At 36.0% G+C, this 15739-nt stretch overlaps 1 protein-coding gene across 2 annotated transcripts; it reads right to left on the bottom strand.

The window, feature by feature from the left end:
- Positions 1 to 2925: 2925 nt before the first annotated feature.
- Positions 2926 to 14676, bottom strand: LOC131129534 (uncharacterized). Of its 2 annotated transcripts, XM_058073194.2 has the most exons (5): positions 13932 to 14676; positions 11412 to 11706; positions 9061 to 9609; positions 5668 to 5881; positions 2926 to 3839 (listed from the first exon to the last, which is right to left on the bottom strand). In XM_058073194.2, exons 2-5 carry the CDS (start codon positions 11686 to 11688, stop codon positions 3578 to 3580), a joined length of 1302 nt encoding a protein of 433 aa, XP_057929177.2. In that variant the 5' UTR covers positions 11689 to 11706; positions 13932 to 14676; the 3' UTR covers positions 2926 to 3577. The 2 variants fall into 2 exon arrangements, with proteins under 2 accessions (XP_057929177.2, XP_057929178.2); XM_058073195.2 differs by lacking the exon at positions 13932 to 14676 and having other exon boundaries at positions 11412 to 13651.
- Between the last annotated feature and the right edge of the window lie 1063 nt (positions 14677 to 15739).

Raw genomic sequence — 15739 nt, 5'->3', positions numbered from 1 at the left:
CGCTAGAGGGCGCTGCCGTAAAGACTAAAATAGCTCTTGATTTATTGCAAGCTGATATTTGATCAAACACTTATTAGTGAAAAACAATGAAAATTAATGAATTAATGAATGAATAAATGAATTAATTAATATCGGGCTTTGCTTTACGCCCCCTAGTGGCCTGCGTGTAGACCCAATTGTAATTTTATAATGTAGATTTAATATATTTTCTGTAATATATACTGCAACTACGTAAATATGACAACTGTGTGTTATTGTTTGTAAATGCAAAAATTAAAAATAATACATATTATGTATTAGATCTCATATGGCTGACCAGTTTGCATAAATTGAAAGACAAAAAAAATATTTAATAATTTCATAAATTATCTTAATTATCTTAACATATACGTTAACAACATAACGCAATGGCATCATGGCAAGCGATACTCACTCGAGGTGCATTCACAGACACTCCGAACTCCCATGATCACAACACTATCTTTGTTATGTGTGAATGTGTGGTCTTAATAAACAAAAAGACAACATTCTTATCACCCACACTCAAAATAACTCACTCTAGATGTAAAAAAATAATAATTAAACTCACTTATTGGTTCATATAATGCACACAAACAATGAACACGTCCATAATTGTCTCCTTTAGAACAAGATGTGCTAGCATATCTATATCAAGTACTCTGCTCTCCGTGCCGGCCACATGATGATGAAGGCATGATCATGAAGCGTACAATTTACTGTATTTAAGTATGCTCCAGAAAATAACACTCAAAACATGCAAATTTAACTTTAATTGCGTGGTGTTTTTGAACGCAACCCTTCATTGCCCATAATAACGAGGTTAAAGTGTGATTCAAATGTTCTGCTACTTAAAGACTTTTCAGTTTGATTTAAAATTTCACTTTGTTTAAAGTTGTTTATAATCATTTTATTTTTTTAAAAATTATCACAATTATGGGTTTATTTCCATAATATTTGACCAGCAACTTAATTTTCTAAAATTGCAACATTACTTTTAAAACACATATTTTCCATAGATGAAGACGCTCCTCTGCTATGAAGCTTGTTTTTATTAGGCTTATTAATTATTTAATAATTAATTGTTTAATAATTTATTAAACAATACATATTATGTATTAGGTCTCATATGACTGATGCGACCAGTTGGCATAAATTAAAATTTCACTTCGTTTGGAGCTGTTCATAATAATTTTTTATAATCATTTTATTTTTTTTAAATCCTCACAATTATGAGTTTATTCCACAATCTGCTCTCCGTGCCAGCCACATGATGATGAATGCATTTAAAGTGAGCTTACAATTTACTGCATTTAAGTATGCTCCAGAAAGTAACACTCAAAACATGCAAATTTAACTTTAATTGCGTGGTGTCCTTGAACGCAACCCCTTCATTGCCCATAATAACGCGGTTAAAGTGTGATTCAAATGTTCTGCAACTTAAAGACTTTTCAGTTTGATTTAAAATTTCACTTTAATCATTTTATTTTTAAAAAAATTCTCACAATTATGGGTTTATTTCCATAATATTTGACCGGCAACTTAATTTTCAAAAAATTGCAACATTACTTTTAAAACACATATTTTCCATAGATGAAGACGCTCCTCTGCTATGAAGCTTGTTTTTATTAGGCTTATTAATTATTTAATAATTAATTGTTTAATAATTTATTAAACAATACATATTATGTATTCGGTCTCATATGACTGATGCGACCAGTTGGCATAAATTAAAATTTCACTTCATTTGGAGCTGTTCATAATAATTTTTTATAATCATTTTATTTTTTTTAAATCCTCACAATTATGAGTTTATTCCACAATCTGCTCTCCGTGCCAGCCACATGATGATGAATGCATTTAAAGTGAGCTTACAATTTACTGCATTTAAGTATGTTCCAGAAAGTAACACTCAAAACATGCAAATTTAACTTAAATTGCGTGGTGTCCTTGAACGCAACCCCTTCATTGCCCATAATAGCAAGGTTAAAGTGTGATTCAAATGTTCTGCTACTTAAAGACTTTACAGTTTGATTTAAAATTTCACTTTGTTTAAAATTGTTTATAATCATTTTATTTAAAAAAAAATTATCACAATTATGGGTTTATTTCCATAATATTTGACCAGCAACTTAATTTTCTAAAAATTGCAACATTAGTTTTAAAACACATATTTTCCATAGATGAAGACTCTTCTATGCTCTCCGTGCCAGCCACATGATGATGAACGCACTTAATGTGAGCGTACAATTTACTGCATTTAAGTATGTTCCAGAAAATAACACTCAAAACATGCAAATTTAACTTTAATTGCATGGTGTCTTTGAACGCAACCCTTCATTGCCCCCATAATAACGCGGTTAAAGTGTGATTCAAATGTTCTGCAACTTAAAGACTTTTCAGTTTGATTTAAAATTTCACTTTAATCATTTTATTTTAAAAAAAATTATCACAATTATGGGTTTATTTCCATAATATTTGACCGGCAACTTAATTTTAAAAAAATTGCAACATTAGTTTTAAAACACATATTTTCCATAGATGAAGACTCTTCTATGCTCTCCGTGCCGGCCACATGATGATGAACGCACTTAATGTGAGCGTACAATTTACTGCATTTAAGTATGTTCCAGAAAATAACACTCAAAACATGCAAATTTAAGTTTAATTGCATGGTGTCTTTGAACGCAACCCCTTCATTGCCCATAATAACGCGGTTAAAGTGTGATTCAAATGTTCTGCAACTTAAAGACTTTTCAGTTTGATTTAAAATTTCACTTAAATCATTTTATTTTTTAAAAAATTCTCACAATTATGGGTTTATTTCCATAATATTTGACCGGCAACTTAATTTTCAAAAAATTGCAACATTAGTTTTAAAACACATATTTTTTGCATAGATGAAGATGCTACTGTGCTATGAAGCTTATTTTTATTAGGCTTCTCTTGGCTTCCTGTTTTTAAGTTCTGGTCTGGTTTTGTGTGCCACATACACAGAGAGTATCATCTGCAGCATCATCAGCAGGGAGGGGGGGGGGGGGGGCGTTGGAGAGTGCATATAATGACAGTCCCGAAGCTGCACACACACAAAAATACGTTTCTCCAAGAATAGCTCCTGAGTCTACACCAAAGCGGACAGCTTTTTTTTTTTTCTCTCCACAAGCGGGTTTTATTCAGTTTTCATAAGAACAAACATTTTTTACTTTTTAAAACCTGACAAGTAATCGTGTTTTTCGGCCCCACACACATATCGCTTTTAAGCTACTTTCCAAGTTCTAGACATGGAATATGTTGTAGGTTCTGGAAAAGCTTGAAAGAACAGGAGAACTCGGGTATGGTTCAAAGGAGCCCCCATACCCCCCCCCCCCACCATAACCACCACCACAAGCAGGCAAAGAGCTCTCAAGTTTCAGATAATAAACAATTTTCAAAAGTCCAAGTCGTCAAGGACAAAGAGGTTATCGTGGCAACATGTGTAGCTTTGCCGGACTGCAGACCACAGGAATGACTTATTTTTGTAACCGTCTCCTCCTTTGAAAGACGAGAGCACACACGTCCCTCACTGGGAGTCCAGGAAGTCTGTGGCCGCCATGTCTGGTTTGCCACTCGGGCCACTCTGTGACGTCTCCGCCGTCGTCCACGGAGACGGGGTGACTTGGTTGAGGAGGACGTCCCGGGAGCCGAAAAGCGGCTGCTTCAAATTCAGGGTGTACAGGAGGTACAAGTTGAGGGCCACCATGGCCAGGAGTGGGAAGACGGTCAGGCCGGAACCGAACCCTCGCCAGGAGCTGCACGCATTCAGGCTTGCCCAGTAAATGAGCCTGTGGCGAAGGAATAACAACAAACCACCAATTGGATTATTCATTCATTTTCGACTGGAGTGCTGGAGCCTATCCCAGCTGTCTTCGGGCGAGAGGCGCCAGCCAATCACAGGGCACATATAGACAAACAACCATTCACACTCACATTCATACCTATGGACAATTTGGAGTCGCTAATTAACCTAGCATGCACGGGGAGAACATGCAAACTCCACGCAGAGGGTGGAATTGAACTCGGGTCTAGTAGCGGTGACGCCTGCGTGCTAACCACTCATCCGCCGTGCAGCAATTTGGATTACAACAATGATGAATCGACACTAATATATATCAAGAAAAGCGGCACGGCGGTCTAGTGGTTAGCGCGCAGACCTCACAGCTAGGAGGACCAGGGTTCGATTCCACCCCCACGACAGTATCACTCAGATACCGTGAACATCCAGCAGCAACACAACATTTTGGCATGACTACTATTTTGATGAAAAATATACTGAACCAGGGCTGCACAGAGGCCGGGTGGTTAGCACACAGGCTTCACAGCTAGGAGACCCGAGTTCAATTCCATCAACGGCCATCTCTGTGTGGAGTTTGCATGTTCTCCCCGTGCATGCGTGGGTTTTCTCCGGGTACTCCGGTTTCCTCCCACATTCCAAAAACATGCTAGGTTAATTAGCGACTCCAAATTGTCTCCAATGTGAGTGTGAATGGTTGTTTGACTAAATGTGCCCTGTGATTGGCAGACCACCAGTCCAGGGTGTACCCCGCCTCTCGCCCGATAATAATCGCTCGATTAATAATAATAATAATAACAATAATAATAATAATAACAACAATAATAATAATAATATCGGTGTAGCTTGGCTAATATACAAGTCAGTTATATAAATAGAACACTGTTTTTGTATGAGGGCTTTAGCGTAAATTTTTTTTTTCCATGATGTCAGTTGTTAGCTAGCTCATATTAACTTGTATTCTTGCGCTTCAATGCATAAAAAAGTTCATATTTTACATAAGGATTGTGTGCAGTTCCCCTTTAGAGAGGCATAATAATAATAATAATAATAATATCGGTGTAGCTTGGCTAATATACAAATCAGTTATGTAAATGGAACACTGTTGGTGTTTTTTTGTTTTTTGTGAGGGCTTTTTTTAATTTTACAATTAATTGTATTATTTTATTTATTATATTTAAGCCTTTCTTATTTTGGAATTATTTGTATTATTTTTTTAGACTTTAAGTTATTTAAGTTATTTTTGCTTTTGAATTATTTGTATTTTTTGCCATTTATTTAAGTGATTTTTGTTTTTGAATTATTTTTTTAAATTATTGATATAATTATTGTAGACTTATTTCATTCATTTTTATTTTGGAATATTTTTTAATGTTTTTTTTATATTTTTTTAAGTCATTTAAATTTTGGAATTATTTTTTATTTTATCAAATTTTAAAAACATTTTTAATTATTTTTATCTTTTAGGGCTTTAGCTTCAAAATAGTTTTTTCCATGATGTCAGTTGTTAGCTAGCTCATATTAACTTGTATTCTCGCGCTTCAATGCATAGAAAAGTTCATATTTTACATAAGGATTGTGAGCAGTTCCCCTTTAGAGAGGCATACCTGTTCAAATATATCATTTAATCTGAAAAAAAAAAATTCCGGGTTCCACATTTCGCGGATTGTGATGTTTTTGTGTTGAAATCAAATAATGAACTATAATTTGCTGAACTATGCATTATTTTGACAAAACCGGCTGCATTCAAATACAAAACCAGCATGATTTATTCATTAATATATTTTTGAAAAACCGTGATTCACGTTCTGAAGTCTTACCTTCCCAGGATGAACATGGCGACCAGGATTGGCACCAACTTGAGCTCGTGTTGAGGCAGCAACGTCGCCATGACGACGAGGTTGAGGACGTAGAGGAACAGCAGCTCCAAGGAGGCGGTGACGAACTGCTGCTGAACCGTGTGTCTCCCGGGAGGTGACTCCTTCCAACTGAAGGAGGCGCTGCAGAAGCGACACGCGGCGCCTGCGAGCATTGCTGGACGGCGAGGGCGGGAGGGGGGCAGGGGGGCGGGGGCAAGACACGAAAGAAAACACGTTAGCAGACAGCATTCATCAAAAGCAGCTTTAAATAGACTTAAGATGGTGTTGGGTCCCTAATACAAGCATATTAGTAGTATAACTAAAGTTGTGATTTCCTATAGAGCAGTTACATACAATAACCCGCACAGAAAACTTTCTAGATCTTCCAGAATCTGCACCTATTCCAGCTGTATTTTCTTGGATTTGTGCTTCCCGTCAAATGCTTTTTCCCCCAAAATATTTCAACTTTCTTCTTAATCTTTGTAAAAAAAATTTTCCTACTACTAAAGTCATAATATGAACTAATTTTCAGAAAAATTCAACTTTATTTTTTGTTTGTTTGTAATAATAATAAAAAACATATTTTTTCTTTAACATTTTAACTCAATGTTAATAAAATGAATACATTTTCCTCATAATATTATGAGTTTATTCTCGTAAAATTACAACTTCATAATATTTTGACTTTTACAGCAGTTTTTTTTAATTTCTGCTGTTTTTTAAAAAATAATTTTCCAACTATTTAAAATTTTGTTGCAATATTATATTATATTTTCTCATAATATTATAACTTAATCACCATATTATTTTGACTTTTTTCTCTTAACATTACAACTTAAAAAATGATAACTTTATGCCACTTATCCTCCCTGGGGTTGCAGGGGTATGCTGGAGCCTATCCCAGCTGATTTTGGGTGAAAGGTGGGGTCCAGACTGGACTCCAGCCAATCGTAGTCAAATTTTAAAATAATATTATGAGGAAAAAAAATAACATCTTTATGTCATTATTATTTATTATTTTCATTCATTCATTTTCTACTGCTTTTTCCTCACGAGGGTCGTGGGGGTGCTGGAGCCTATCCCAGCTGTCTTCAGGCAAGAGGCGGGGTACACCCTGGACTGGACTCCAGTCAATTTTTTAAATAATATTATGAGAAAAAATAACATCTTTCTTTCATTATTATTTATGATTTTATTTTCCTCAACATATTAACATATTATGATAAAAATTAGTACTTTCTTGTTAAATTACATTTTTTCTAGTTCTTCCATATATGTTTAAAAAAAAAATTTTTTTTAGAATTGTGGTTCTGCGTCCAAATCAAGCGTCTGCAGGTTGACAACATCAGGAAAGGATGTGAAGCTTTCCCGTCTTCCTGACTTAGGTCGGAAAATGATTCCAATATTCCACAACAATTAGACCTGAGAGACCCAAGAGCAGGGGTCTCAAACACGTGGCCCGCGGGACACTAGTTTGAGGCCCCCGCCTTGATATGAAAGTTTAATGTTAGTGCGGCCCGCGCAAGTTTGATATGGATGCTGTATGGTATCATGTACCCAGAAAAAATTATTACGTTTGATTAATGTTCATGTTAAAGGTTAAATAACTGTTAATAGTTACCCTCCCTATCCGTGTGGAAGTGGTAAGTTTTTGGCTATTTAAGTTTAAAGGAAATAACTTGAAGGCTACCGTTTAGGTGGCTAGCTCTCTAGGTTGCGAGTTAGCATGTGTCTCAAGACCCTGCAGTTGCGCAATATGTTGTAAATAAAAAGAGTATAAATGTGACTATAGTCGTGTTTTGTCATGTCTATAAAAAAAGATTTAAAAAAAGATAAAGAATTATCTCTCAGAAAATACTTAGCAAAATATGTATAAATCAGGGGTCTCAAACATGCGGCCCGCGGGCCAAATGTGGCCCGCAGGACACTAGTTTGAGGCCCCCGCCTTGATATGAAAGTTTAATGTTAGTGCGGCCCGCGCAAGTTTGATATGGATGCTGTATGGTATCATGTACCCAGAAAAAATTATTACGTTTGATTCATGTTCATGTTAAAGGTTAAATAACTGTTAATAGTTACCCTCCCTATCCGTGTGGAAGTGGTAAGTTTTTGGCTATTTAAGTTGAAAGGAAATAACTTGAAGGCTACCGTTTAGGTCGCTAGCTCTCTAGTTTGCGAGTTAGCATGTGTCTCAAGACCCTGCAGTTGCGCAATATGTTGTAAATAAAAAGAGTATAAATGTGACTATAGTCGTGTTTTGTCATGTCTATAAAAACAAAAAAAGATTTAAAAAAAAGATAAAGAATGATCTCTCAGAAAATACTTAGCAAAATATGTAAAAATCAGGGGTCTCAAACACGCGGCCCGCGGGCCAAATGTGGCCCGCAGGACACTAGTTTGAGGCCCCCGCCTTGATATGAAAGTTTAATGTTAGTGCGGCCCGCGCAAGTTTGATATGGATGCTGTATGGTATCATGTACCCAGAAAAAATTATTACGTTTGATTCATGTTCATGTTAAAGGTTAAATAACTGTTAATAGTTATCCTCCTTATCCGTGTGGAAGTGGTAAGTTTTGGGCTATTTAAGTTGAAAGGAAATAACTTGAAGGCTACCGTTTGGGTCGCTAGCTCTCTAGTTTGCGAATTAGCATGTGTCTCAAGACCCCTGCAGTTGCGCAATATGTTGTAAATAAAAAGAGTATAAATGTGACTATAGTCGTGTTTTGTCATGTCTACAGGGCTCTAATAATGCTTTGTTCATTTTAATCTGAAAAAAATCATTTGTCTACCCACCAACTATATGTGGTTTCTTAAGTTTTTATTATTTGACCTTTTATTTTTTTTTTTAAATTTATTTATTACTGATTGATTTTCTTTATTCTTGATTTGTTTATTTATTTTTCATCTTATTTTGTGTAGAAAAATAAAAATTAAGATATTTGAGAACAGTGGAATGTTTTATCAGAGCTTTTATTGTAGAAAATTGGAACCAAAGCAAAGTTTTTAAATTTTTTCTGTTTTTAATAAATGCGTTTTTTTTTAAAAACCTGATGCGACCCAGCGTTGTCCAGACCTTAGCTCCAGTGGTCCCCAGGTAAATTCATGTCATTGTATTTTTTTTCCATTTAAAGCGACATACAAAGCAACGAGCCGATGCCCCCCCCCCCCCCAAGAGGCGTGTTGCGTTGACGTTGAAAGTGCGCCAAATGAAAGGGGACAGGAGACGCCGAAACATTCCAAGACGAGGCGGCCAGACAAAGTGAATCCTTTCATAATCTTACGCTTGGTGTGTGTCTGTTGTGGACGGCGTGTGTGTGTGTGTGTGTGTGTGTGTGTGTGTGAGTGGGTGCCTACCGAGTACGACGGGGAGGGCGGCAACCACGCAGCAACAGAGAGTGAAGACGACCCGACTGGCCACGTCGGGGCAGTCAGGGGGTCTGATGTTGACGTAGAAATAGAGTGCATAGAGAATCCCGGCCGCACACAGAAAAGACGCCAGCATCGAAATGAAAGCGAGGACTCTACCGCTGTGACAGCATCGACACTTGCAACGGCGCGGTACGCCAGGCGGCGTCTCATGTGGACCCTCATGAGTGTCTACCGCCCTTTCTGGGCTCCACACAGTCAGCTCCACGCTCTCCGGGGGTGGGCTTATAAGGGGTCGACCCTCATCTGCAGTAGAGTCCGGATTAATGGATTCCGGACTCCATCTTGGTGCGTCTGTGCCGTTGGGGATGTCTCTGTGAGAATCCGGAGTTGGAGCGCTGATGTAGTTTTCCGTGGCGCCGTCCAAATTCCGCTCTGTGGTGATCGGAGTGGAAAGAGTTTGATCCGGCGGTGCCTCGTCTGTGTCGCCACTTTGCTCCAAGTGGAGGCCATCGTCGGGACGCCGGAGGCAGGAGCCTGTTCAAACCGGAGCGACATTTTCATGCAGTATCCAAAACCAAACAGCGGAATCAGCCCTTTGCAGGCTAACACTCACGCTAACCCGCATATAATTATCACATGTTTACTCTCATTTCATGAGTTTGATTCCCATTACAACATCTGGATCTCGGATTTTCAGCATAAAACTGCCCAGAATGAAAGTAAACAGAGTATAAATAGCTGTTGTCGTGTCCCTTGGAGAAAGTGAAAGTGAAAAGACAGTATTTTGTAACTACATAACTGCAACTCTGATTGTGCTATGTGAGTGTAATGGTTTTATTTCATTTGAACATGCATCAGATTACAATTGAATGCATCACATAATCAGTTCCCAGTTCCACATGTCAAAAAGGAGTAGGAAGAAGCAAAGCTTATTAAATCCTACCCCTCCATCTGGTACTTTTACAATCAGTAACTGTTACATTTGTTCACTTCCTGCTTTCCATAATACAGTTTAGTTTTTTTTTTAAAATAATGCACACCGTACCGAAGTACGAGCAAACATCAACTGCTTTTCTTTTTAAAGTAATATTTTATCTATGTATGTATTTATTCCTTCATTTTCATTTTTTCTGTTTTTATTGAAGCCAAACCAAATTGACAAATGGTCTCAAACTACAGGATAGAAATTTTCCAATAGTTATTATTTTTATTTAAGTCATCCTAGTTTGTTTTTTTTTAGAATTTTATTTTATAATTATTTGTATTATTTAATTTATGACTTTTAAGTCTTTCTTATTTTGGAATTATTTGTATTATTTTTTTAGACTTTTATTTAAGTCATTTTTGCTTCTGAATTATTTGTGTTTCTTGACATTTATTTAAGTGATTTTTGTTTTTGAATTATTTTTTGAATTATTTATATAATTGTTGTAGACTTTTATTTCAATCATTTTTATTTTGAAATATTTTTTATGATTTATAAGACTTAAGTCCTTCTAATTTTTGAATTATTTCTAAATTTTTAATTTTTTTTAATTCTTTGTATTTTTTAGACTTTTGTCATTTAAAAATTTGTATTATTTTTTAGACTCATATTTAAGTTTTCTTTTATTTTTTTTCTATTTAAGTTTTTTTTCATATTAAGTAATTTTTTTGTTTGTTTGTTTTTCTTTTGTCACGTACCAAAGTACTCGGTGATATGAGCATCCAATGACATAATGGGTACCATAGTAAGTGTCAATATAGTGATATATATAGACAAACAACCATTCACACTCACATTCATACCTATGGACAATTTGGAGTCGCTAATTAACCTAGCATGTTTTTGGAATGTGGGAGGAAACCGGAGTACCCGGAGAAAGCGGGAGAACATGCAAACTTCACACAGAGATGGACGGGCATGGAATCGAACTCGGGTCTCCTAGCTGTGAGGCCTGCGTGCTAACCACTCGGTCCTATTTCCATCCAATGTCAACAAAATAAGACTCAGACTTTGTCATGAAGTTATGAGACCGACGGCCATGGTAACGGTAAGGGGTTCGTACCCTCCACTCATACCAAGTGTACTGGCAGGGCGGCAGGATATTGGGTAATGTGGTTGTGACTAATAATGTGGTCCATGTGGTTTTTTGAGCAGCAGCACGGGGTTGTCTCCTATTTTAAAAACAAGACACATAAAACTTTCACGGCTCCGTGACTTTTAGAATAAAAGTAAAATCCGGATCAAATCCCAGAATTTGGATTTAAATTAGGATCAAGTTCAAGTTCTGAGTTGACCTTTCAACTATTTTACTTCCTCGCTCAGGAAATAAAAAGCAACAGAAATCACTCACTCTTTGGCTCGTCAGCCAATGGCGGCGGAGGTTCAAGGGAGCGCAGCGAACCGGAGGCCGAGTGGGAAGACGAGTGCAGCTCCTCCACCGAGGACTCGGGGCTATCGGACACGGGCGCCATGCAGATCTGCGTGTCCAAGTCCAGGAAGGGGGAGAAGGAGAGTCTGGCGGGGTCGATGTCCTGGAGCTGGTTGATGATGTCGCTGATGGATTCCTTCATGCTGTCGAGTTCCTTCGCGTTCTGCCTGTCGCTGGCCTGAAGCCCTGAGGTGCTCATAGTCACGCAGCCTGGCACCTGATAGAAACAAAACCGGAGAGATGACCCACAGAGAATATCAAATATTAATATTTTATCCAAGATTAAAAAAAAGAATTGCTGCAGGCCTACTTTTCCCCACTGGGGAAACGTGCTAATTAGGTCATGTGACACATGACCTTCTGTGGGTTCTCAAATGGTCTAAAAATGGGACCTACATTTTCCAATGCTCATTAAGTTGTAATCAACTTTTATTGACGTCATCTTTAATTCTTATTTTTATTGAGTCTTCAACCCTTTGATTTATCCATCCATCCATTTTCTATGCCGCTTAAGCCTCATTAGAAGCTGGAGCCTATCCCAGTTGACAGCCAATCAAATGGCCACTTTTATTTAGGTCATTTTCAGTTTTTTTTTTACACTTAAAATTTAAGTAATTTTTATTTTATACTTTTTTTAAGTAATAATTTATCTATGTATGTATTTATTCCTTCATTTTTATTTTTTCTGTTTTTATTGAAGCCAAACCAAATTGACAAATGGTCTCAAACTATAGGATGACATTTTTCCAATAGTTATTATTTTTATTTAAGTCATCCTTTTTTTTTTTGAATTTTATTTTACAATTATTTGTTTAAGACTTTTATTTAAGTCTTTTTTATTTTGGAATTATTTGTATTATTTTTGAAGACTTATTTAAGTCATTTTTGCTTTTGAATTATTTGTATTTCTTGCCATTTATTTAAGTGATTTTTGTTTTTGATTATTCTTGAAATTATTTAGATAATTGTTGTAGATTTTTATTTAATTCATTTTTATTTTGGAATATTTTTTATGATTTATAAGACCTTTTTATTTTTATTTACATCATCCTTGTTTTTTAGAATTTAATTTTACAATTATTTGTATTTTATTTATTTATATTATTTTTATTTGACTTTTATTTAAGTTTTTCTTGTTTTGGAATTATTTGTATTTTTTTAGACTTTTATTTAAGTCATTTTTGCTTTTGAATTATTTGTATTTTTTGCCATTTATTTAAGTGATTTTTGTTTTTGAATTATTTTTGGAAATATTTATGTAATTGTTGTAGACTTTTATTTCATTCATTTTTATTTTGGAATATTTTTTTAGGATTTATATTATATTATTTAAGTCATCCTTGTTTTTTTTTTTAGAATTTTAAGATTCTTTTTTTATTTTACACTTATTTGTATTATTTTATTTACGACTTTTAAGTCTCTTATTTTGGAATTATTTGTATTATTTTTTTGACTTATTTAAGTCATTTTTGCTTTGAATTATGTGTATTTTTGGAATGATTTATATAATTGTAGACTTTTATTTAATTCATTTTTATTAATTTTTTTATGATTTATAAGACATTTAAGTCATTTTAATTTTTGAATTATTTCTACATTTTTATTTATTTCTTTTAATTCTTTGTATCCTTTTTTAGACTTTTGCCATTTTAACTTTTTAGTATTTTTATTATTTTTTAGACTCATATTTAAGTTTTATTTTTTTAGACTGTTAAGTAAATTTATTTGTAATTATTTGTACTATTTTTAGTCAGGTCTGGAACCAATTAACGTGATGAACGAGGCATTACCGTAACTCCCTAATAATAATAATAATGTTTTTTTTAAAGGATAGAAAAGAAGATATAAACGCTTTTGTGCGCCACTGACGTTGAACACAAAGCTGACTTTTTAAAACTTGGTACAAAATAACTCGAACGTCACAAAAACTATACAAAAATCTCTTTGTTGGTTTTCGGCTCACTCACGCTGACTTTGATTGACATGTGCTGCTCACGTTGCTTGCAGACGTTTTGGCGCACGGTCGAGAAAATTAGCGTGCAAATGGATTTTTTTTTAAAAAAAAAACAGCGTTTAAATGTTGATCGTTTAGCAAGACTCAAGTGATGATGAGGTATTGCGGGTGCATGTGGAAAATGCGCATTTTCTCCTGCTTTGAGGGGGGGGGTGGAGGAGAAGGGGGGGGGGGCTTTTCCCGCTGCCGTGCGACTCTTGCAGGCATGTTGATGCAATTCCAATAAAAGTGCAGCTTTAAGGGGAGGGGGCGTGGGGGGGGGGGGTATACATGAGTCGGGTTCTAGATGAATCAGAATGAACCAGTATGCGCAAAGTCGTAATTACCCGCAAAGAAAAATCACAATGAAATGAAACAATGTTATTTCTATTAGGTCAATCACACACACAGATACACGCACACGCACAACGTGGAATAAAGCAACTTACCTTTCCAGCAGGACTATTTGTGGAGTTACAAGAGGAAGAAGAAAAAGAAGAAAAAGCCTTTCTTCCCTCCCCCTCTCCGTTTGCTTTTTGTCTTCCAGGATCCTGAACTTGTGAATCAAATTTCAGGACTGACAAAATACGAGGCTTTTCCTCCGCCCACACCACTCCTTCCACCCCCCTCCACCACCCACCCCTGCTCTGGGTACCATGTCAAACACCATATGGAGCAAATAAAGCAAAGGAGCTACAAGAGGAGGGTAAAGGGGGGGGGAGGATCGATCCAGATGTAGATGTTTTTGATAGTAGCATCGGTATCGGACCGATACAAGGGTGTTGTGAGCGAGTATTTCTGTTTTGCTCTGTGTTTATTTTATAAGTATCTGTTTTTTTTGTTGTTGTGTTCTTCAAATATATTGTATATGTGCCTGATTATTTTGCAATGCTTTGATGATAAAACAGTCGCCCCTGGCAATATGGCTGTTCAATTATCGCTCTGTCCTGTTTTTTTGGTGAAATTAATTGAAATTAAAATATGATGTATTCTGGCCTCTCGATGGCAGTAATAAGAAACAACTTTGATACATTACCGGCAAGAAGTCAGCCATGGCATGTCCGACTTTTTTTTTTTTTTTTAAAGTTCTCCTCCCATCCTGTGTGGAAGTGGTAAGTTTTGGCTTCTAAAGTTTAAAAAAAAATAAAGGTCTTGAGTAAGAAATCTTATACATACATACGCACGTACGTACCTACATACGTACGTACATACATACATACCTATACATACGCACGTACGTACCTACATACGTACGTACATACATACATACCTATACATACGCACGTACGTACCTACATACGTACGTACCTACATACGTACGTACATACATACATACCTATACATACGTACGTACGTACATACGTACGTACGTACATACATACATACGTACATACATACGTACATACGTACGTACATACATACATACGTACGTACATACATACATACGTACATACATACATACATACGTACATACATACGTACATACATACGTACATACATACGTACATACATACGTACGTACATACATACGTACGTACATACATACGTACGTACATACATACGTACGTACATACATACGTACGTACATACATACATACATACATACATACGTACGTACATACATACATACATACGTACGTACATACATACGTACGTATATACATATACATACATACGTACATATACATACACATACATACACACGTACATATACATACATACGTACGTATATACATATACATACATACGTACATATACATACATACGTACGTATATACATATACACATATACGTACATATACATACATACGTACATATACATACATACATACATACATACGTTAAATCATATATTTTGGTGCCTCTGTCCACCCCAGATGCAGGGGTGCTGACATCATTGCAGCAATAACCAAAGAAATGCTTTGCCTACAAGTTCAAATAGCTGTAGTCTTTTTTTTTTCCCATTTAAACTCATATTGGTACTTGTCATCTGTTTCTTACCTAGCTTCCGGGCGTTAAGTTGCTGTGTGATGATTTTTGCATTCTTTGTAAAATGACACCGCGAGCCAGACTGTTTGTTATATTGCGTAATCACCGCCTGTGATTTCAAATGTGTTGACAAGCTTGTCGTGAGCTTCGTCATCGCAGCTCTGGCTCGGCTTCTGTCAAATAAAGAGATGCCTGGTCATCACACATTTGCCATTTTATAACGTGGACGTGTGCTGCTTTTAAATGTACAAGCCATTGTACTACTGTA

Source organism: Doryrhamphus excisus, linkage group LG4, assembly GCF_037039965.1.
Source record: "Doryrhamphus excisus strain RoL-2023G ecotype Guam linkage group LG4, RoL_Dexc_Guam_v1.1, whole genome shotgun sequence".
NCBI lineage: Eukaryota > Metazoa > Chordata > Actinopteri > Syngnathiformes > Syngnathidae > Doryrhamphus > Doryrhamphus excisus.
This window is presented reverse-complemented; position numbering and strand designations above follow the sequence as displayed.